At 36.8% G+C, this 24,544-nt stretch overlaps 1 protein-coding gene and 1 long non-coding RNA gene across 3 annotated transcripts in view; one reads left to right on the top strand and one right to left on the bottom strand.

Moving 5' to 3' along the window:
• The window catches only part of LOC109239128 (anaphase-promoting complex subunit 1), a 40,529-nt gene extending 24,840 nt beyond the window's left edge, over positions 1 to 15,689 (top strand). Inside the window, exons 19-37 of the mRNA XM_019405648.1 lie at positions 236 to 307; positions 819 to 890; positions 1,395 to 1,488; positions 1,559 to 1,641; positions 1,760 to 1,816; positions 1,938 to 2,015; positions 2,107 to 2,228; positions 2,312 to 2,472; positions 8,453 to 8,529; positions 8,601 to 8,714; positions 8,790 to 8,891; positions 9,261 to 9,401; positions 10,163 to 10,336; positions 10,442 to 10,505; positions 10,594 to 10,730; positions 10,811 to 10,959; positions 12,473 to 12,551; positions 12,833 to 12,931; positions 15,130 to 15,689. Of these exons, the coding sequence (XP_019261193.1) occupies positions 236 to 307; positions 819 to 890; positions 1,395 to 1,488; positions 1,559 to 1,641; positions 1,760 to 1,816; positions 1,938 to 2,015; positions 2,107 to 2,228; positions 2,312 to 2,472; positions 8,453 to 8,529; positions 8,601 to 8,714; positions 8,790 to 8,891; positions 9,261 to 9,401; positions 10,163 to 10,336; positions 10,442 to 10,505; positions 10,594 to 10,730; positions 10,811 to 10,959; positions 12,473 to 12,551; positions 12,833 to 12,931; positions 15,130 to 15,516 (2,262 nt within the window). The 3' untranslated portion in view covers positions 15,517 to 15,689. The remainder of the gene's footprint in view (positions 1 to 235; positions 308 to 818; positions 891 to 1,394; positions 1,489 to 1,558; positions 1,642 to 1,759; positions 1,817 to 1,937; positions 2,016 to 2,106; positions 2,229 to 2,311; positions 2,473 to 8,452; positions 8,530 to 8,600; positions 8,715 to 8,789; positions 8,892 to 9,260; positions 9,402 to 10,162; positions 10,337 to 10,441; positions 10,506 to 10,593; positions 10,731 to 10,810; positions 10,960 to 12,472; positions 12,552 to 12,832; positions 12,932 to 15,129) is intronic.
• Positions 15,690 to 17,613: 1,924 nt separating this feature from the next.
• On the bottom strand, positions 17,614 to 20,544 carry LOC109239127. 2 transcript variants are annotated; one of them, XR_002069856.1, is made up of 3 exons: positions 20,333 to 20,544; positions 20,144 to 20,194; positions 17,614 to 18,754 (listed from the first exon to the last, which is right to left on the bottom strand). It is a non-coding gene; the product is annotated as an uncharacterized LOC109239127 (long non-coding RNA). The 2 variants fall into 2 exon arrangements; XR_002069855.1 differs by having other exon boundaries at positions 20,144 to 20,191.
• Positions 20,545 to 24,544: the final 4,000 nt, after the last annotated feature.

Here is a 24,544-nt window from a genome sequence, read left to right as displayed (position 1 = left end):
TTATTTCACGCATTTTTCGGTTAGAGAACTCCAAATCTGTCCTTGTCAGTTACTGAATGATATTTCCTACTTAACAATCAGTACTGGCATTCAAACGTCCCTTATTATTGGGTGCCTTATCTGCTTTATTAATTTTGGTAATCTACTATCTAGTTGCAGTTTATCGATTTGTCATTGGATGTGCTTTTCTCCTTTTCCTTCTAATGAATCAGGAATCTATTTGATTTCCATGCAGTCTCTCTATGTTCATATACCATCACGTCATCCATCTTCCTTTCCGGAATTGGAATTGCCAACCCTTTTGCAGGTAGCTATATTGCAGGATTACCTCCTAATTTTGCATGCATTGTAAATCTGTGAAAATGTTGAATTTTCATTGGAGATTGGTCTTCTCTATGGATTTATCTTTTATTTGCAGTTCGTTTAGGTCATCATACTCTTGCTTCTGTTCTATTAAGCTTCAGTGTTCAGCCGAAGTACTGTACTGATCCTTACCTCATTTTATCATTTTCGTCTAAAATAATTTCCTCTTTGTCCCCTTGTAGATTTTCATTCTATGTTAATATACTTGCTAGTAAATCAGAACTGAATATATGTTTCATGCTTCCATGAAATCCTTACTCCAATATGTTTCTGTTCTTCCACCTATTATATGTTTGCTCCTACCTATTAGAAAAAGGTTTGTGTTTCCTCCTCCGTGCACTTGCGTTAAAGTGATGTTTTTTTTTTAATATTTATTTTGTGGTAAACAATCAGCCTCTTTAATGAAGTATCTTTGACTTGAAAAAGGATTGTTCATAAGTTGTATTGCTTTTCAGGCAGCAGCTCTCCTTTCTGTTGGGCTTCTATATGAGGGATCGGCACATCCTCAAACAATGCAAATTCTTCTGGTACTTTCTTCTCTAAATCTTGGAGGTCTATACATTCCTGGAGTTTTCTTGGATCATCTGTTGGTCAAGTGTTGAACAGTCACTGTGTAATATTAGGTAGTTGGTCTCGACTCAAGATAAGTGTTCACCTTATTCGAATATATGGAAACTTGAGTTCTTATTTCTGCTGCATTACTGAGTTTTTGCTTTTGTTGTTCCTCAATCTTAGTTAGGAGCAGAGGGCTACTGAAAGCTAACTGGAGTAGTAGGACAATTCATCTTGTGTGGCATTCATTTAAAATAATTTTTTCCTCTGGAAGTTATTGTAGGGAATTGCAGAATTATTTCTTTCTACTTATAAGTTCTGGCATTAAAGTGAAAAGGAGTAGGTGATTATAGATAGTTCATAATGATCTTGCTTGCGTGTTCAAGATGGCTTCTTATTTAACCAAAATGGTAATATAGTGTTAATCCAAGTTTTATGCATGTTTTTCATGAATTTAACCACTGGTAACTGGTTTGCAGGGTGAAATAGGTCGTAGAAGTGGAGGAGATAATGTACTTGAAAGAGAGGGTTATGCAGTTGCAGCAGGGTTTTCACTGGGATTGGTCGCGTTGGGTATGATTGAAAGATCACATGCATCATTATGGCTTATGTCTGTCTCTAAGTGTATTTGGTTTAAGTGAAGGTCGTGGAGAAGATGCTCTTGGTTTCGTGGATGCTTTGGTTGATCGGTTGTTCCAGTACATTGGCTGCAAGGAGCCTCAAAATGTATATGCTTGCAGAATTTGTCTCCTGTTTTATGCAATATGATTCGAAAATTTTGATTTGTGACTAAAGCGATGTTCTCATTTTTTTGAATTTAAATCTTCAAACTGATCTTCTTCAGGAGAGGTTCCATCTTTTCGCACCATCTATTGATGAACATAATCGGAGTGCAGGACAGGTTTGGTGATCCTGTCTCTTCACATATATTATAGTGCTGCTAGTCTTATCTGACTTAAAGATAAGTACCAATGTATGGATCTCTAAATCTATCTTCTGAAACTGTACCCTTTTTCTTGCAGATAATGGACAGCGCTGCAGTCAATGTTGATGTTACTGCACCTGGAGCCACCATTGCCCTTGCTCTTATGTTTTTGAAGGTAATTTTATGCATTATATTATTTTCTCGTTCGAGATAACCTCCTAGATAACTTTCTTCTAGTAATTAATTTTGCTCTCAATCAACTGCAGACGGAGTCGGAGTTGGTCTATTCTAGGTTGTCTGTCCCGCAGACACATTTTGATTTACACTATGTTCGACCTGATTTCATAATGCTCCGTGTCATTGCCCGGAATTTGATAATGTGGAGCAGGTAAACATGCTCCCAACATTTTTTAATCAGCAAAACAGTTATAAGTTGCTTCTCAGGATTAACTATAGTTTAATTTTTTCTAGAGTTCATGCATCTGAAGGATGGATGCAATCTCAAATTCCAGAAGTTATTCAAAATGGTGTTAAAGACCTTGGTGATAGCATGAGTGACACAGATGAAATAAATGCTGATGCATTCGTTCAGGCGTATGTTCACATAATGGTTGGAGCCTGCATTTCTCTTGGTGAGCCTATGTTCTTAAAGATGTCTTTCTCCTGTCTGTTGAACTTTTTCTAGTTAAGTTGCTATGTAATACGTTCTTCCAATTAGAATAGATCTTATTTTCTCTCTTAGGAACTGCGCTAATAAACATTCTTTTTCATCCCTATTGTTCCGCCTAGATTTTCCGGCAAGAATTCAATCCTTTTCTTCCGATTAATTGTTATAATTCTCTTTCGATTCTTCTCTTCTCTTATTTCTCTTTACTGTTTCTTTTCAGATTCAAATTTGTCTGTTTAGGTGGCCCTATTCTTTCTTATTCCTGTTAGGCTGTTACCATCGTTCATCCTTCATTAGGGATGGCAGGTGGGGCGGGGAGGGTGCGGGGCGGGTTTTCACTTAACCCGCAAAATTGCAACCTGCCCCGCCCCGCATTATTTTTTTTCTTTTCCAATTTTGTTATTTTTAATTTTTTTTTTTAAATCTTGGCTGGAATTTTTTTACACTTTATTATAAAAAAAGTTCACCATCAGTGCTTGTACATTTTTATCCAATATTCCAAAGGAGTGATAAGAAAATAGCGGTGATGCGTCCAGAACAAAGGGCCTTTCCAAGTCAAATCTAAATCAACCGAAGATAACAAGGAATAATTAATTTTTTGGTATTTTTTCTGTATTCCATATTTTATATATTTCATATATCAAGAAGAAATTAGAAAATTGAGTTTCCTTCTTGGACCGTTGGACGAAGTTTTTAAACCTGCACCCGCACCGTACCCGCATAAATTTTAATTTTATTCCATGTTGACCCGCCCTGCTCCGCCCCGCAACCGCATATGTTTAAACCCGCACTGCCCCGCACCCGTCTAAACCTGCACCGCCCCGCACCCGCACCGCTCCATTGCCATCCCTATCCTTCATAACAACGTTCTATTCCTTCCATTACTTTGTCTGTTTTGTTCGCTTTGAAGACGGTCACTGAGTAACTTAAGCCTAGTATACGGCTACGAGAAAGGTGATTATCCTAGAAACTAACAAAATAACATGGGGAAGAATTCTTTCTTTCTGGCTGGTAACAAGTCCTTCGAAATACTGGATGTAGGAGGGAACTGGTATGATTTAACTAAGAGAAAGAAAGAATTTTATGTTCAGGACTTCCTTTGATAATTTAGTTTGCTGGAGCTTTGCAAGTATCTCAAATTGGCACCGAAGGAGAATGGTAAAACCTGCAGAAAGGGAGTTTAGTAGTCAACTATATTCATATTTTATATACCTGAACTTTAACGTATATGGAAGATACGTCAGAGTGGTTTCTTATAAGGGGAGGAAAAAATCAAATAATATCGTCCCGAAAATAGGAGAAAATCTTGGTTGGGATGATTATGCATAAAGATCCTTAGATTCATCGAAAAAGGGGGAATCAACAATGATCTTAGTAATAATGAGATACAAAGCAAAAGGAAGTTTGTTGTAGTTGCACAGATTAATGGATGGCCCAAAGATGATGTGAAAGCAATAGAAAAAGAAGGTGCTGAAGGAAATCAATTCATAATAGGCAAAAGCTCGATCAAGTCAAGGGTGGAATATCTGTATAGTTGTTTAATTGGCTATTTCGGTGACAATACATTTGCGTCTCCCAGCAAATATGAAGTCTCAGAATGGGTTCGTAGAAAATGGCAAATTTGCGCTGGCATCTTTGAAGGAGTTAAATGGAGGTTTTGTCTTATTTGAGTTTCCTTCAAGATTCTGAGGCGGAAAGGATCAAGATGAGAAATTAGTTCTTTAAGACTTTAGAATTGGGGTTGGAATTGTCATCGTGAAAAATTCTGACCTAATCATGTGTGGGTCAGATTTGGGGGATTCCCTATTTGCTTGTGGTCGGAGAGTTTATTCAAGAAAATTGGAGATCGACTTGGAGGGTATCTGGAAGTTGATGATGATACTAGATTTAGAACACATATAAGATGGGTAAGAATTTGTGTTCAATTCTCTGAAAAATAAATTTCCGGCAAATGGGAAATTCAGAGCGGAAGAGCTTCCTTTCACGGTTCTGGTGTGGGTGAAATCCACAATTTGGGTGGAGAAAAGTGACGGGAACATTGAAGTGGTTCGCCGGAATCGGGATTAGTGATGCAGCAGTTCATTGGAGAAAGAGAGACGACGGAGCAGAGTCCCCAGGAAGGTGGAACTTCGAAATTAGAGACACGTGCGGAATGTGAGCATAGCATTAATAACAAGTTGAATATTAAAATGAACTTTAAAAGTCCTCAGGTTATGGGTAATGAAGTGGAGAGATTTGGGCCGGGTGCTAATGTATATAAAAAAGGCTCAAAGGCCAAGGGACCACGGTGTGGACAATAAAAAAGTTAATAGGCCTAATCCTTATAATTAGGTTGACCCAAGTTCTGCCCTTCATTATAATCATAGTTATGAATATTGAGATAGAGCTTGTTGAGAAATTCCATCTTCAAAAATGTCGGGAACAAAAGATCAAAAATTTGGAGAATGGGCATTATAAAGATAAATAAGCAGTGAAAATGGAGGAAGAGAATTTAGGTCAATCAATCAGCGAACAATCAGAGGACGACATGATTACTGAAGCTGATAATGTGGAAAATTACGAGAATAGAGCTAATCGAAGCTGATGATGATGGTGAATTATTAGAATACTATGATGATTGAACGGATAATGGTGAAGAGAACCCGATATCTGAATACGAAGTAAATGCCCATGTGGATATTTTAATGCTTCTGTGCTATGAAGAAGGTGGTGCGGAAAGTAGCAAGTTTTAACACAAGGAACTAGAAGAGAGAAAATGCTCCAGGCACATAAATCGAGGAAGGAAAAGAACTCTTTTTCGGTAGTTTCTTAGTACTTTTTCGGTATCTTGTTACAAATTTAATGGGGAGAACAAAATTTATTTACAGTTGGATTCAAGTCATATGATATCACAAGATTTAAATCAAGAGCTGAAGTATGGTTTGATTAGGTGGAGCGGAGCGGGAATTTGATGCGCAGAACCACATTCAGCAGGAAAATTGTGGAATTGATATGTTTTGTATTACAAGAAGCTTCAAGAGACACTGAGAGGCTGACAAGAAGGTGGAAGCTAAAGGAGCAAGTCACTTTTTTCCCTGCGCAAGGAAGAACAAAAATTTTGGCAGATTCATAAGCATTGTAACAATACATGGAGTTAATAGATTTGTCATTATTATTCCAAAAATTACATTCAATGCTCGATGGAGGGATATTGCATTTAAGATTGATAAATTCATTAAAGAAGATACAAGGCCATTTATTACATAAATTCCCAAAAAATCAGATCCCAAAATCCATACGCAACCTTTGTCAGAGCTAGGAAATGAAAAATTAGGGTTTTAAATGAAGCCATGATCAACACAAGCAGCAACAAAATTATCATAGACGGAGGAGAGGCAGATGCTGAAAGTGGGCTTCTCAAAAGATGTCTGCTAGGTCATATTGATAAAAAAGTGAAAGAAAAACCAACTTTGTAAGGCATCCGAACAAAGTCAGTGAGCTCTTGAAAAAGCACCTTTGGAGTGAACATATACGAAATGGGGACTACCTCTTTCTTGATGAATTCCTAGCAAAATATATGGGGAACATGTACAGTAAGGAGAGTGGTGGTGGAAGCGAACAAAATTCCATATGGAATGGTAGTCCCCGGTAGCCGGATGCCAGCAAAATGGATGGACCTGGATTTGAGCCATTGGCTTACCCATGCATCTATGGACATAGAAAATCTTCAAAGCCATTAGAGATCACTATGGAGGATGTATGGAAACAGAGGAGGAAACTCCTCTTAGAAATTATCTAAAATGGGCAAGATTAAAGATTAAAAGAGATGGGGGAAAAGTTTCGAAAGAGGTGGTGATTGAAAACAAAGGTTTAACCTTCATTCCTATTTGTTGTGAATCGCCAACCATCGTACTCACCGAGAAGATGAACAGAAACATATGGAGAACCGCCGGGTAAACGAGAGCTACGAGGAGGTGGATAGACCTGATAGCTATACTACAAAGAAGGGGGTACATGTGGTCTCTAATAAATGCAAGCGGAAAGATAAAATTGCATTGGTTGAAGGGGGGAGCAGACACGTGACAAGCAATTGTAGACTAAATTCATTAAAGGAGTGGAGATTGAGCCGTGTAATACAAGCAAAACTAACAAGACCAACTCCTCCACTTGCCCAAACTTATTTAATGAGGCCCAAGTCTTTAAACAAGACAAAGTCTACTTAAGTATGGAGAACAAATTTAACCCAATAGCTTATGAAATTGGGGTCAATATGCTGAAGTCTCGAAACAAAGATGAAAAAGCTACAGAGTTATGGAAAACCACATAGAGGAATAAGAAAAAGAACCAAAATATCAGGATTCAAAAGAGATGATAATACATGAGGAAGCTAATGACTATGAAGATGCCATGACTAACATCGAAAGGGAAGGGGTACAATTGGAGAATTCAGGGGTCACAAGAGACATGCAAATGATTGAAACAACAGGGACACATATTGGGCCTATAGAGGAAGCCGAACCGTTACAAATACAGCCGATAGAGGGGGAGATAGAGGGTGAACTTGACTCATCATTATGGGTACACCAAAATGTAATCAAACTCGCAAACAATTTGGGGTGGATTTCCAGGGATGTGAAAAGGAGGCAATGGCTTTGTTTATGGAAATAGACAGTAGTAGGCATGCGAAGAGATTAGAAATAGCAGAATCATCGGTTGCTGCTATTCCCACAAAGAAGGCATGCAAGAATTAAAAAAGCTTGTTTTTTGGAATGAAGTTCAAAAGCAATGGAACAGGAAACAAGGGAAAGGGAGAAATAACTGTGATGTATGAAGGTATTAAAAGGGGACGAGGTAGACCTAAAATCATATGGAAAGAAGTTGTCTCGAAAGACCTACAAATTTTTGGGATCAATGCAAACTTACCTAAAGATTGGAAACAATGAAAGAAAAAGATTCATTTGGCGATATCTACTAGTGGGGAATAGGATTTAGTCTTGTTAAAGGACCTCTAATAATATGATTATATATATTCTCTTTTTTATTTTTTATTTGGTATGATAACGTGAGTTGAGCTTAAATGGAGAAGTGAGGATTCATATAGCCGATCCCAAATGTTTTTGGGACTGACGCATAACTATTGTTGTTCGACCAAATATTGTCCAAACACCTATATATATATTCTCATTTTTATTTTTATTTGGTATGATAACGTGAGTTGAGCTTAAATGGAGAAGTGAGGATTCATATAGCCGATCCCAAATGTTTTTGGGACTGACGCATAACTATTGTTGTTCGACCAAATAATGTCCAAACACCTACTTAGACACTGAATTAGAGCAGGTGGAGACATGAATATTCTGGAAAGTGGGAGTATTTTTTTGTAGTAGCGTGGATCTTTCAGAAGTTAGTTGATATGGACAGAAGCTCTTTTATAATGCCATAGTGTTTCAAAAGCACATCAATTGAGAGGGATGGACAGCTAATGCAAAATGTGGGCTTCGTAGGAGACTATTGAACAACTCAAAATGTTTACTTCTGTCTCCGGCTTCCTGTTTAGTTGCCTTTGGCACTAAGCTCAGAAAGGTTCATCAGTAATCTAAAAGTCATTTAACAGATTGAGACGGGAATATGATACGAAGTATGAAGTTTCTTGGGTGCTAGATTTTCTTGGACATGCTGAATGCTGGCAGAGAAACCAATTGTTGTTTCAAGTTTGACACCAGCTCTTCATTTATGGTGAATTTCTGTTGGCAGTCTTGATATCAAAATATGCTTAATTCATACCATATGAAATGGATCAGATTCCGGGCGAAGTCTTAGATTCTTATTCGTCTTTTAGAGTGTATTTTATGCTTACTACACTAATCTACTTCTAGGCCCGAGGTGAATCGCATTTGATTCATCGTTACCTCTGCCCGATGTTGTACTTTCGGTTATCCCTGATTTGCAAGCTATAATTCTGGCAGGGTTAAGATATGCTGGTACTAGAGATGGCAACTTACAAGAACTGCTCTACAAATATGCTCTATACTTCCTTAACGAGGTCAGTCCTTCACCTTAATGTGCAGCAGCTTCATATTTATTATGCTGTGACAAGTTTACTTCTAATTGCAGATTAAACCTGTATCTGCCACAACTGCACATGGATTGCCAAAAGGACTGTCTAGATATATTGATCGTGGCTCATTGGAGACATGTCTTCACCTAATTGTTCTCTCTCTTTGTGTGGTTGGTATATAGTTGCACAAGTGCAAATTGGTTAATTGTAGGGGTAGGCTTCATTCAGAAATCCTACTTGTGCAGGTTATGGCGGGGTCTGGACACCTACAAACATTCAAATTTTTGAAATATTTGCGTGGTCGAAATTCTGCAGATGGGCACTTGAGCTTCGGTAATCAGATGGCTGTAAGTGTATTGTCATTTTACAACGAGTTCTTGAATCACCTGTTTCTTGCACTGGTTGATACCCAATTTCCACGAGAGATGAGAGCAATGTCTATGATCAACCAACAAATACTGTGGATTACTCATCACCTTGAAAAGAAAAGGATCGCCATAAACCATTTTCTTTCAACAACCAATAAATAATTGCTTGGACATGTTCAGTTTAGATTCAAAGCATCTGATAGTATGACGTTACTCGTTAGTGAAATTAATTCTTCTGTTTATACTCATTCAAATTATTTGCATTAAGATGCAGAAATTATTGTGGATTCAAATTGCAGTTTCTTTTATGACCATCTTTCTCATGCATTGATCTGAAAAATGTTTCAGGTAAGCTTAGCCACTGGTTTCTTGTTTCTTGGGGGTGGAATGCAGACTTTTTCGACTAGCAAAAGTTCTATTGCTGCTTTGCTAATAACACTATTTCCACGATTGCCGACTGGACCTAATGACAATCGGTGCCACCTTCAGGTAAACGAATGCAGAAGTGACTTAGTAGATTTTAGGAACTTATAAATCAGGCTTGGTGTACCAACACTCCAAAATGGAATCTATTGCTACTGCCTGTGCTTTGTCCATCCAAATTTTGCTTTCACTAACCAGAAAAATTGAGACAAGTTCCATTCAATGTGGTGTTCACAACTTGTGGGACAAACGACTTATTAGGATACGTGAACTTTGTTCTGAAGAGTGCATATGAATGCACCTGCTGTTGAAGGAGTTCTCTGACATATTCAGTTGCAATGTGATACAAAGGAGAAGGTATATGTAGCTATCCACTAATACATGTGAGTTAAGATCTGTATACAGGTGGTGAGTTCAGATATGAAAAGTCCCAAGGAACATCTAGACATTGGCAATACTTGCACATAGTAGTAAGCTGAAAGTTAGTGTTGCATGATATGATATATTGACTCTTATTTGAAGCTGAATTATCTCAAAACTCTCATTTGTGGATTTCATTGATACTAGTCATGCAGAAATTGAAATTATTCAACATATTGGTTTCCCTGTTTCAAATTGACTGGTTATTGACTATTTCCTTTTCCCCCTGTGTGGAGCATCTCTTTGCAACTGTATTACTCTTTCTTCTTCAATCTCAATTGATGTCTTCTATTTTGGTTAATAATCTAAGTAAACATCATATACTGACTGTCATTGTTTATGCTTCTTTCCGTTCCTTTGCCTGTGATTGTTTTTGTACTTTATAATTCAAGTTTGCATCAGTACAGGCTTTTCGGCATCTGTATGTTCTTGCGACAGAAGCGCGTTGGGTTCAGACAGTTGATGTGGACACTGGTTTACCTGTCTATTGTCCTTTAGAAGTTACTGTTCGAGAGACAGAACACTATGCAGAAACAAGTTTTTATGAGGTCACCCCATGTATTCTTCCAGAACGTGCTGTTGTAAGTTCTGATCTTCTGTACAAGCAAAGTTATGCTGTAATTTTAAGAATACCATATACGTGAAACTTTAGGTCCAAACCAAGTTTTTTCCTTTTTGCATTTTAGTTAAAGGCTGTTCGTGTCTGCGGTCCTAGATACTGGCCTCAAGTCATCAACCACATTCCTTCGGGTAAATTTGACGTTGCTTTGGCTTCTTGTAGTTGGACATTGACGTTATTTACTTATTTTGTTCAATATTATCTGCAACTCTTTTTCAGAAAAACCATGGAGCTCAGGCGACAAGAATGATGCGCTTAGTTCTGGTGTCCTCTATGTCAAGAGAAAAGTCGGAGCATGTTCCTATGTGGATGATCCTGCGGGGTGTCAGTCACTGCTGTCACGAGCAATGCACAAGGTAAGTTCTCATTTACATCAATTTAACTCTTCTTTGTCTAGTTTACGTGTTACATCAAATTTTGTTTGCTTTTGACACAGGTGTTTGGTTTGACACGTTTAAGAGCTTCTGCCGCCAGTAGAGATTGTCGCGATGGTGACATGGTAGATCAGTTGATCAGTACTTTCTCGTCTAACCCAAGCTTAATTTCGTTTGCCCAACTCTGCTGTGACCCTAACTGGAATAGCAGGCAAGTGCCCGTCTATTAATTGCTCATTCTGAAGTCAATACTCTAGCTATTACTGATTTCCTGACTCAATGTTTAGTCATTGTTGTGTTTTTTTATTTCCTTAAGCTTCGTTGCTGAAGATTTCAAGAAGAAGAAAAGGCTTCTTTTGTATTTCTTGATAATACTTTACATCCCTGAGAAGTGTGTGTGTGTGTGGTGGGGGGGGGGGGTATGTACAAGGTTCCTCCTTGGACTTATTCAAACCACATACTTGACTTATTCATAGACTTATTCAAAAACTAGTACCCTGATTCTAAGAATGAAATTAGAGCAAAAACCTCCTACAATTAGCACTCCCCCTCAAATTGGTGCAAAGATGTCATACATGTTCAACTTGCAAACCAGTGTGTGAAAGGATCTTTTATTGAGTCCTTTTGTAAACACATCAGCTAGCCGTTTCTCTGATGACACATGAAACAAAGTCAAGATACCACTTGTAATCATTTCTTTGATGAAGTGTTGTTGATCAATTTCAGCTTTTTTTGTTTGTCATGTTGAACAAGATTATGAGCTATACTGATTGCGGCCTTGTTATCACAATACAAGGAAAGTTTCCCATTTTTAGACAATCTCAATTCCTCTAGTAGCTTTTGTAGCCACAAAGTTCACACACACTCTGGGCCATAGATCTATATTCTGCCTCTGCACTTGATCAAGAACAATAATTTGCTTCTTGCTTCCTCAAGTAATTAAGTTCCTCCTATGAGCGTGTATTTACCGGATGTAGATCTTTTGTCCTCTAGAAATCCTGCCAAATCCGCATCTGTATGGCTCTACCTTGAGGTGGCCATGTTTGGAGAAAAGAAGAGCTTTGCATGGAGCAGACTTCAGTACCCCAAAATGTGAAGAACAACTTGCATATGAGAATCCCGGGAATCATGCATGAACTGACTCATCAAGCTGATTAAATAAGCTATATCCGCTTCAATTAAGAAGGGACTATTTACATGAAATTTATCTACCAAGTAATTCATTTACAAGGAACCAACTAAATAACATATGCTCACTCCGTTTCAATTTAGACGACACATTTTCCTTATTAGTACGTTCCAAAAAAGAATGACACATTTCTACAATTGGAAATAACTCAACTTTAAACTCTTCATTTACTCATTTTACTCTTAACTAGAAGCTTTTATAATCACACAAATGTCATGACCCCATAAAGCTTTTACCCCTTAAACTTTTAAGACCACAAATTTCAAAAGTCTTTTTTTCCTTAAACTCCGTGCCGAGTCAAACTGCCTCATCTAAATTGAAACGGAGGGAGTATAACAAAATTGCATGAAAGAATAACCTTGATTATGTGAATGCAGCGAGATTTTGTGAAGTCCTATCAAACTTGATTGCACAGATAATGAACGATTAGCCTCCAAGATGTGAATGTAGCAGGATTGTCTGAAGTCCTGCTGATAATCTTGTCTTCTGATTGGAATCATGAGTTGACAGTAAAGCCTGTATTGCATGTTTGCAGATCTGACATTGACTTCCAGGAATTTTGCTTACAAGTGTTATTTGAGTGTGTAAGCAAGGACAGGGCAGCACTATTACAGGTGATGCTTCATCTTGCAAATGTTCTTTCACCTTGATATTTTAACAGCGAATCTTAAATGGTGGGTAGTGCACGCTGTGTCTTTGAGCCATGCAGTTGTGTAGTTACCACAAAAAAACTTACATTTGAATTGAACTTCTGCTAGCCTTTTCAGAAAAAAAAAAATGTTATCTACTCAATATTTGAAGTAGATTCTCATGAAGGTTTTGTTACTTGTTCTCCTTGTTCAGAAGCTTGTGTTAGTATTAGGAGGTAGTTTTTTAACATTTGGAAACGCTGCAGGTGTATCTGTCATTATACACAACTATTGGTTCCATGGTCGATCAGATTACTAGTAGATCCAGCAATTTACAGGACACGCTGTTCATCTCAAGTTTGAAGGTATCTGTTGTTTGCTTTGTACCTGAGTAGCTGGTCCAACCTATGAATTTTCTTGAAAGTGATCTTGTTTCAGACTCAAATTTCCATTTAACTACCTGCTTAGTGCTTGGGCATGCCATCTTTGTATTATTTTGCATTTAGATCATTCTGAATTCTCTGTGGAAGAAGTAAGGGTTTCCTTTTCTTACTTGAATGTGATCTAGTTTTAGACTCAAAATATATTTGGATCATCTGTTTAGTGCTTTGGTGCATGTCTTTTTTTGTATACCTGGCTACCGTAGAGTGTAATCCAAACCAAATGCTCTTTGAAACCAGGGCCGGCTCCATAGTTACGACGGGTAAGGCTTGTGCCTTAGGCCCCCAAAGTTGGGGGGCCCCATTTTTAAAAAATAATAAGTTCCTAAGTATTTAAAAAATAATATCTAGTATTTTTAATACAAAAAGTAGAGTTTTTAATATAAAAGGAAAGAAATTTTTTTAGATATATAAATGAGGTAATAATTTGACTTACTTAAAAATGGGTAGATGAATAGTTTTTGCAACGATTCAGTTTTTCATTGATATTCTTGCTCACTTTCTTTCTCCAAGATGTCATTACTCACCTTCTTTCCCAAAGATTTCATTAGTTCAAGTGTTAAACAATATTTTTAAGTTTTCAATTGTTTTATACTTCTATTGCTCTGTAAAATCTTATCTAAGATCAACAATATCTCAAGAAAGATTAAATGAGTTGGTTATATTATCAATTGAACATAATTTATTTAGAGAAAATCAATTATAAAAAAAATTATTAACAACTTTGTATTTGAAATAAAAACATATCTTATAACTTTCTTTTAAAAATTTAGGCCTCATATTAAGCTAGTGATGTGAAGTCTCCAGAACACAAATCAAATAGGAGGTTGGTGTAACGTTTAAACTAGAGGTTAGTGTACGTGATATTGCTGAAGTGGGGGGGGGGGGGGGGGGGGCGCTAGCTATGGTTTACTTAAAAGTAATCTGATTGGTATTAGAAAGATTTATTTATCTATTATCAACCTAATGCATGAGCTAAGTACATGAAACTATGAAAGTATAATGAATTAATGATGGCAGATGGCATTGAGATTTCTGTGCGGGAGCTATGTGTTGAATTGTATGCTTCTGCGCAGATTATTATTATTATTAATATAAATTGCTTGATTACATGCATGGAGTCATGTATTTGAGAGTTGCAGAGTTTGTGGTCTTAGTATTGGTACCAAAATATGATGACCATTAGGGGCCATTTGGTAGGATGTATTAGGAGAAAATAATTCATGTATTAGCTTTGGTACAACTAATACAAGTATTAGTTATACACCCTATTTGGTATTATCCTATGTATAACTAATACATAGCAAACCATGGCATTAATAATACCATGATTTTTAATACATGGATAAGAGAGCATGTATACACCCCTATGCAATGCATGTTATTTTTAATACACCAAATCAAATAGTGGATAAGAAATAATCCCAGCATTACTAAACCCAGCATTACTAATACACCCTATTCAAACTTATTCTTACACCCCTTAATGTATTATTAACATTTTTAACACCATAAGCACTAATATATCTTTAACTTTATTATTTTCTTCTTTATGAAATAATACTTATCTAACATAAGAAAGTCCAAAAGACAGATGTTTTTATTTTGGAAAGTTTATATCCTATCCTTTGTCGATGAGTATTAATGTATCTTAACATATCTAACACCGATACAGACGTAATACTCTTTAAATACTATTTCATCTTTATGAAATAAATCTTCTCTAGATATCTAACATATGTCAATAAGAGGATTTTATTGTGGCAAGTACAGATTTTACCCTTGGAAAACCTTGGACAATCAGTATGTCACCTAATTAGTATTTGGTAACAATTATGTGCCTTATGTTAAAGTTTCCTTATACTAAGAAACAAAACTTAACAGTGTTAGGTCACAAATCTATTTGGAAATACTTGTTGTTCTTAACGTTGTGCTGTCTGTTGATTTACTGGCTGTATGTATGCTTGATAGAAGCTGATCAATAGGGAAAATAATTGTTCTCTACGCCTTTCCTACTAAGCTGCATAGGACTAGTTTCAAGTAGTTTTATGTCTGCAATTACCTTTAATTGCTGTCTTGGTATCTATCTTTAATTGATTATCGTAGTCCATCTTGGTGTACAGATAGCACTGGCTTACAGTAATGGTTTGCTAAGTAAAAGATCAACAAGTTCAAAGGAAGGGATAGTGCAATCAACTTTTCTTGGTTCAGTCCGGAAGCGGGTAGATGAGATTCTTAATTCATCTCTTGAATTCCCAAACGACTTCTCTACGTACATGAAATCTGGAAAATGGCCAACTGAAGATTATGGGAGAAGGGTTTCATCAACTCTTCTTTCTTGGTATGTACAATGGTACAATGTGCCATCACCACTCGAAGTTAAAAGAGCTTTGGACAAAATCAAGGGAATTAACACATCCTCTTCGGTCCCTCTTTTACATTTGGTGTTCCCGACGACTGATGTTTCTGCCCTCAGTGAGATCAACAGAGTAGGGTTTTGCTCCCGGTGATGAGCTTAAGATATACTCGCTAAATTTTATTGTTGTTGTAACTTATAAGTCTATCTATTATTTATTAACTAGTAAATTTGTCCGCGTGGTTGTAGAGAAATATTACAATTATGTTTTTTTTTTTTTTTGTAAAAAAATGATATCAAGATAAAATTTGCTTTATTTTATCTTTATGATATCTTTATTTTAGGACAAAAAAAATCCATGGACTATTCATTTGCTTCTCCAAAGTCATACACTACAATAAAAGCCACTTTTTATAGGAAAAGATAATTTTACCCATATCCATAAGTATACAATGTTAAAATATCATATAAACTTGTTAGATAATTTGTTTAAGTTATAGTATAAAATTATATAGGACTTTAAAATCAAAAAATTAATCAATATAATAGGACTCATTAGATGCTCCAGTTCAATTATTTTTCAAATTTATTATATTAAAATTTACAATCTAATTTTTTTGTAAAACTTAAGTATTAAAAAACATTATCACTTAAAACAAAAGCAGCAACTTCACAAAAGAAGTTACATTAAATGTTTAGTAGAACTGCCATCTTCTCGCGAAGACATTGGTGACCAAACCGTGAACATGTGATTTAAAGAAAATCAGAAGTTACAATAATCTGTAGTAGGAACCAAAGTTGCGCAGCCTTAGATAAAGGTAGAAATGGCGAGGGATAGCCACTTTCTAACATGGTATTTAGTTTTTATTCAGTATTTTTAATGCTGAGCAAAAATAGTCACTACTTTATTAAAATTAATACGAAAAGACGTTTTTACCCTTTATTCATGAGTGCTGTGTAAATATTAAGGACATGGTGTCCTTAACATTTATAGTGCACACATGAAGTTAAGGACGCCATGTCCTGAACATTTACACTGCACATATGAAGTTAAGGACATGATGTCCTAAAGTTTAACAATGGAAGGTGCAAATACAGGACACTTTGTCCTTAGTATTTACATAACATTCGTGAAGTTAAGGACACTCATGTACTTAATATTTACACAACACTCATAAACTTAAGGACACCATGTCCTTAACATTTATACTGCACATATGAAGTTAAGGACATGAGGTCCTAAAGTTTAACAACAGAAGGTGCAAATACAAGTTAAGACATTATATCCTTAACATTTACGCTGCACAAATGAAGTTAAGGACGTCATGTCCTTAACATTTACATTGCACATATGAAGTTAAGGACATGATGTCCTAAAGTTTAACAACGAAAGGTGCAAATACAGGACACGTTGTCCTTAATTTTTACATAGCATTCATGAAGTTAAGGGCACTCATGTCCTTAATATTTATACAACACTCATAAAGTTAAGGACACCATATCCTTAACATTTATACCGCACATATGAAGTTAAGGACATGAGGTCCTAAAGTTTAACAACTGAAGGTGCAAATACAAGTTAAGGACATTATGTCCTTAGCATTTACACTGCACACATGAAGTTAAGGACGTCATGTTCTTAGTATTTACACTGCACATATGAAGTTAAGGACATGATGTCCTAAAGTTTAACAACGGAAGGTACAAATACAGGACACGTTGTCCTTCATATTCACACAACATTCATGAAGTTAAAGACACCATGTCCTTAATATTTACATAGCACTCATGTCTAGCACAGGGGTATTTTCGTCCGGACTGGTAAAAGTTTATTAAGCACTGGCTAAAGAATAAATACATTTTAAACAGAGGCTAAAGAGTGAAAACATCTTTAATTAGTGGTTAACTGTGCACTTCCCCTTATATAAGACCAAGCTGATGAAAAATTTGGAATAAGAGGTAAAATACTTAATGAACTTGTTATAATTAGATTATTTAAGAGTTTTAAATTTGGTCAATCTTTCCTACTATAGCCATAGACTCAAATGCCCCATTTTCAACAATAAATGCAATTTACATTGGTAACATAATCCATCAAGAACTATAACTACAGAAAAGAGTTTTAAGTATAATGAAAACGATTTACTTTCAGCACATACTTTACTGTAGGAGATTTCGAGGGGCTTTGAGGGAAATGGATGTTCCTTAATTTATTGACTTTTGAATATGAAGATACTGAGGGAAAACGGCAAAAAGAATAGCATAATTATTTATTAAAAGATCAGTACTTGAACAACCAAATAAGGAATATGAAAGATTCGGGTAAACTTACAAACTTTTCACTATACATGATAGAGAAGATTGGAGTAACAACAATTGAGACCTTTAATCTTACAATAAGATAAATAGGAAAACAGAGAAAATGGACAAAAAAGAAAAGGAAAATATGACATTTTATCCATGTGGTCCTAGCGACACTGTGAAACACTGCTTCCCACGGGAAAAGAAACTTTAGTTCCTTCGAATCTCGACTTGTTGGTAGCATGATCTTTTTTTATCAGAGTTGGTTATTCTGCTGCAACTCCATGCAGTCCGTCGTACCTCATTAGTATATAAACTGGATGGCTGCTCTCTTTTTGTACGAATGAGTGCAACAGCCACCGAGTGTAACAGCCACTGATATCCTCGGAACTGTGCTCATCACTGCTCTAGGTACAAGGCTCTTCTATATGCATTACTGAAATTCTAAAAATAGACAAAGGTACATAAGGAAATGTTAACTAATTTACTTAGATTTTAAACACTTCACCAAGAGAGAGTTAGGAACCAAGCGCCTCCACATGAATCCATTTGCCTTGATGTGAACTTGAAATCCTTTGAATGAAGTTACAAAGTCTAACCCCAAATAATTCACAGGTTCTCCATGCGTTGTACTATTTGAGCTTTGTAAGTGACGCAACTTTGCTTTTACTTCTTGTATTTTCCTTACATACTTTTTCACTAAATTCAAATCATAGGAGAAAGGAACCATCCAGGACCAGAACAAGAAATTGTGTTAATTTACTAATAACATGAAATAAGTTTCAACAGTAACTGAGTCTAACTTCATTAGAATTGTCGATCTCATCCCAAGCTTTACCATTTTTAGCAGATTCAATCTTCAAAATTGAGATATCCATTCAACTTGCTATATCAGAATCTTATAAAAGACTTCTAGCAGTAATTGAGCCATTTAATAATTAAGTTAAAAATATTTAGCTAACAATAGCTAAACAAACCTGGGCATCAAAATCTCATTGTGTCAAATCTTCACAACTAATCTGACATTCTTTTATCTCTTTCTATAGCCCCGCAATTTTTTCTTCAAGCAAAGAAACTTTGTGCTCAAGGATCTGCTCATCATACATAGAAACTCAATATTATCAAATGTCTGATAGTAGTTAAAGACCAATACTTTAAAAACCAAATAAGGAATAGAAAAGGTTGGAAGAGTAATAATTGAGACTTTTAAGCTTTTCAAACTGCAGAATATTAAAGGCTAGAGCAATAATTGAGTCTTCGAATCTATAGTAAGATAAATAGGAAAATAGGGGGAACAAAAGCCAAAAAATTTGATGAACGATGAATTTAAATAAGCTGGATCCATTAATAAACAACAAAATTAATTTTTTTGGAAATTGCTGGGCACAATGTTGTTCCAATAATCTTCACCTTTTAGGTTATCATTGGAATCTTAGCATTAATTCTTGGGCTAACGAAGAAACAGAAAAAGGAAAAAGAGAAGAGAATAAAGCAATTTACAAAGGCAGATCATAAGGAAAAAGAAGACAAATGGATGCGTACACTAAACAATCATGATTTACTATCCCATCATCTTTTTTAAAATCTCATCAACAGATTCAACAAAGAAGCTACACTTGAACAATTAAAATACAATGGATGTTGTAGTTGAAATCTCCGATCTCTCTCACCCACGACTTGGCTCTAAATCCCATCTCTATGTTAGCTTCTTTGGATTAGGAATTTCCTAGAATATGTTTTCTGTTCTTGCAACTAAAGTGCAAGGATCTTAAATCCCAACACTCTTGCTACTAAAGTGCAATGATCTTAAATCCCAAAACTCTTGCTACTAAAGTGCAAGAGTTAATTGCCAAAACACATTATCATATTTAAAACAAAGCTCTACCATTAATTTGAAAAAAGCATGCTGCAGCATTACCATTATTCTGATAGAAACTCAAGCAAGAACTACTATTGTGGAACTGAAACACATTACTAAAGCTCACACGGTACATCTCTAATATAAAAAATTACCGGAGGCATGGATGTAGTTAACAAAAGAACATATGATTTTGAAACCGAAAATTCTCTGCAGCTGTTTGAATATTGGAATAATACCAGGAAATAAGCTGAGGGGCCTCCCCTCAAATTTAGCTACAACTTTATTGAGAAAAACTTGCAGAAGCAGAATTCAGATCCACACAAGATGGATAAATAGTCAATTACAGTGGCGATCACTTGAGAATTTTTCAGTAGAACAATAAGACTTGGATAGATTTGCAAGGGATAACAAAAATCATATACTCCTATCATTTAAGCTTCGTCTAAGGACCCAAATGACTAAATCAGGCAAATTGAGGAAATCAAGGGGAGGCATGGTAGGGCATACAACAGGATAGTCACACATATGATATTATACAATATTAAATTGCAATATGCAACAGGAACACAAACGCTAGATTTAGGAACCACCACTTAGGAAGGCCAAAAAACAAATTTACCTGAATTCATCTAGAAAACCCTAAAAGGGGGACATGTCCATCAATAATCTGCTATTTTGACAAAAACACGAAATCAAAAGATCTAAAATTGTAAGAAAGCAACCAAATAAGTAATAAGGAGACATAAAAATCTTAACTTTATTGCACAAACAAAAAGGATGTGATTGCTAACTGAAGGCAAAGGCTTACAATGTAGAAAAAAATATTGTCACAAAATTTCCAATCAGACACAATTTACATTATCCAAACAGGAATGTTACTCTCACACTCAACAAGTAACAGAAAAGATGAACTTGTAGCTGATGAAAGGAAGAAAAGAAGAAGAGAGAAGAAGAAGGAAAAAAGAAGAGAGAATTAGGAGAGGAAATTTAGATAGATTTTATTCATAGCTAATCATTGAAATACAGGGAATATAAATAAGGACAACTCTGCCATTTTTGTTGCCTAGGGATCAGTAAATACTGCCAACTGGCAGTGTAGGACAGCAGTCCTGTACTACTCGCTAATAGGACTAAAAATGACTGGAATTTAAATTTACATAGGACTAAGTTGCTATAATTAAAACTATGGGACTAATGTGACAACTATTACCATTAACTACCAACAATGTAACAAACCCTTCCCCTTATAGAACCTTGTCCTCAAGGTTCGAAATTTGGAAACTAGGATTTGATGAAGCGATAATCTTCCCAAGTAGCCTCTTCCGGAAGTAAGTTGGACCATTGTATCAAAACTTGTGTCACTGCTTTATTCCCCCGCTTGATCATTCTCCAACCTAACACAGCAACTGGTTCAGTCATAGGAGCTCCATCAGGTGAGCACACAGGAGGATCAACACATGCAACTATATTAGTGCCTATCTTCTTCTTGAGCTGTGAAACATGAAAAACTGAATGAATTTTTTCTGATGGAGGAAGTTGTAACTCATAAGCAGCATTGCCAATCCTTTTGAGGACTTGATAAGGACCATAGAACTTAGAAGAAAGCTTAAGGCTTTTCCGGATAGCAACAGAGGACTGCCTATAAGGCTGTAGCTTAAGATAGACCCAATCCCCTACTGAAAATTCTCGATCAGTCCTGTGCTTATCTGCCTGTTGTTTCATCCTATTCTGAGCTTTTCTGAGGCTTTCCTGCAGTACTTTAGCCATCACTTGCCTTTCCTTTAACCACTGATCTACAGAATCCACTTTACCTTGAGCCACTAATTCGAATGTCAGCCGAGGAGGTTCATAACCATAGATAACCTGGAATGGAGTCATTTGTAATGCAGAATGGAATGAGGTGTTGTACCATAATTCAGCTAGGGAAAGCCATTGATTCCATGCCTTTGGTTTATGACTTGTCATGCATCTGAGATATGTTTCTAAGCACCTGTTTAACCTCTCTAATTGACCATCCGTCTGAGGATGGTAAGCTGAACTCATGTGCAGCTCAACCTTCAATAACTTGAAAAGTTCCCTCCAAAACAGGCTGGTGAACACTTTATCTCTGTCAGATACTATGCTTTGAGGAAGGCCATGTAACTTATACACTTGATCTAGGAAAGCCTTTGCAACTTGAGCTGCATTGAAAGGATGAAGGAGTGGAATGAAATGTGCATACTTACTGAACCTGTCAATCACCACTAGGATAGTGTCTTTCCCTTCTGATTTTGGAAGTCCTTCAATAAAATCCATACAAATGTGTTTCCAAGGATGTTCTAGAATGGGCAAGGGTTGCAGCAATCCCGGGGGTGCAATGTTTTCAGTTTTGTTTCTTTGGCAAACATCACATTCTTGGATGACCTTCTGAATGTCTGATTGCATAGATGGCCAATAGAAAAGTGACCTCAACCTTTTGTAAGTGGCTAACACTCTAGAATGACCTCCTAGTGCTGAGGAGTGCATGATCTTAACCAACTGTTGTCTCACTTCCTATCCATAAGTTGCCCAAATGTCTTAGTAGCCCATTCACCACTTGGTTTGTAGCACTTCCATTGGGATTATGAGTAAGGTCAGAAATGAGTTGAGTTGCTTCCTCATCTCCATGATAACTTTCCAACACTTCTTGATCCCAAGTTGGTCTGATGCTGGTGATAGTATTAAAATGTCCTGTGATTTTCCTTGATAAGGCATCAGCTGCTGAATTCTCACTCCCTTTCCTATACTGAATATCAAAGTTTAGCCCCAGTAACTTAGTTAACCCTTTATGCTGTAGCACAGGAGAAATTATCTGATCCTTGAGGAATTTGAGGCTGAAATGGTCAGTCTTGACTATGAAAAAATTCTGCTGCAAGTAATGCCTCCACTTGTCCACAACTAGTATTAAGGCCAGTAATTCCTTCTCATAAATTGATAGTCCTTGATGTTTAGGACTAAGATCCTGACTCAGATAAGCTATGGGATGATGCTCTTGCATGAGTATGGCTCCAATACCTGAGTCACTAGCATCAACTTCTACAATGAAGGGCTTAGAGAAATCAGGTAAGGCCAATACATGAGCCTTAACCATTGCCTCTTTAAGCTTTTCAAATGCAGCCGTAGCTTCTTCAGTCCATGTAAAGTTTCCTTTCTTGAGCAGTGAAGTCAATGGCTTACTAATGACTCCATAACCCAATATAAATCTCCTGTAGTATCAGTGAATCCAAGGAACCCTCTTAATTCCTTAATGTTTGTTGGTGTAGGCCATTGCAGCATTGTCTGAATCGTAGCAGGGTCGGTTTGAACACCATTCCCTGAAATAATGTGGCCAAGGTAGTCCACTTGGGGTTGAGCAAAGGAGCATTTTGATCTCTTAGCATACAGTTGGTTCTGTCTCAACAATTGAAGCACCTTTTCCAAATGCCTCAAGTGCCTGCTCAAGTCTGGACTCTAGACTAAGATATCATCAAAAAACACTAAGATGAACTTTCTGAGATGCTCACCAAATACCTGATGCATCAATGCCTGAAATGTAGCAGGTGTATTAGTCAACCCAAATAGCATGACTTTGAATTGCCATAGCCCATGATGTGTTCTAAAAGCAATCTTGAACTCATCAGATTCCTTCATCCTCACTTGATGATAACCAGATCTAAGGTCAATCTTAGAAAACAGGACTGCTCCCTTTAGCTCATCCAATAAGTCCTCCACTACTGGGATAGGATACTTGTTTTTAACTGTCATTGCATTTAACTTTCTGTAATCAATACACAATCTCCATATGGAATCCTTCTTTTTAACTAGGAGAGCTGGTGAGGCAAAGCAAGATTGGCTAGGTACCACAGTCCTAACCTTGAGCATTTCTGTGATCATGTGCTCAATTGCATCCTTTTGGTCGTGAGAATATCTGTATGGTCTTAGGCTGAAAGGGTGAGCATCAGGCATCAAAGTGATGGTGTGGTCACAACTTCTTGTCAGAGGCAAGGCCATGGGTTCTTCAAAGATATCAGCATACTTTTGCAGCAACTCAAGAACTGGTGCAGGTACATCCACTTCTGGAGTTTGTTGGGATAAATCATATAATTGCACTAAACAGCAGCTGCTTCCTTGTTGCAATAATTTTGCTGTGTTTTCCTCAACATCAGACCATACCTCAACACTATCAGTATTGCCCTTAAGTGTGATGATTCTGCCCTCTTTAAGGAAGGTCACACTAAGAGGTCTTGTGTTGAGAATGACAGGAGTGAACTGATCTAACCAATTCATCCCAAACACCATGTCATAGCCCCCAAGGTGTAATACTCTAATAGGAAAATGAAATTCTTCTCCCTGCATGGTCCACTTAAACTTGGGACACCATTCTTCACTAAACATCTGTTGTCCATTGGCCACAACTACTCTCAGAGGTTGAGCAGAGGGATATACCATTCCTGTCATGCTTTTAGCTACTCTTGGGCTAATGAAGCTATGGGTAGATCCACTATCTACCAAGATCAATATTGATAACTTCTTCACCTTCCCTTGTATCTTTATAGTAGAAGGTGAAGTAGTCATTCCTAAGGCCACATTCATTGACAATTCTGCATGTTCCTCTTCTACCACAGCCAAAGCTTCTTCCATATTTTCAGTGACTTCAATAGCTTCCCTTGCATCATGATAGACCTCCTCTTGTTCTGCTTCATTAGTGGCTGTCATTAGGTTTAGGGTCTTTGGTTTACATTGATGACCAGGGTAATATCTCTCATGACACCTGAAACAGATGTTTCTTTCTTGTCGATGCCCCCTTTCTCTCGCGAAATTGGATTTATGATATTTGGGCGGACAACTCATTTCCTTTGGGGAATTGGGTTTGCAATTGAAGAGTCGTCAACTAACGATTAAGTGCATTAGGACACTAAAGAAATTTGATTTAGAAAAACCAGAGATTGGGTAAGGGCTTGAAATTATCTCGAGGAGAAGGTGTTAGGCACCCCTCAAGATCCACTAGTGTGGTTCCCGGCCA

The sequence above is a fragment of the Nicotiana attenuata genome, unplaced genomic scaffold (genome assembly GCF_001879085.1).
Source record: "Nicotiana attenuata strain UT unplaced genomic scaffold, NIATTr2, whole genome shotgun sequence".
Classification (NCBI taxonomy): domain Eukaryota; kingdom Viridiplantae; phylum Streptophyta; class Magnoliopsida; order Solanales; family Solanaceae; genus Nicotiana; species Nicotiana attenuata.
The sequence above is the reverse complement of the archived record's forward strand: the minus strand, read 5'-3'. Positions and strand labels throughout refer to the sequence as shown.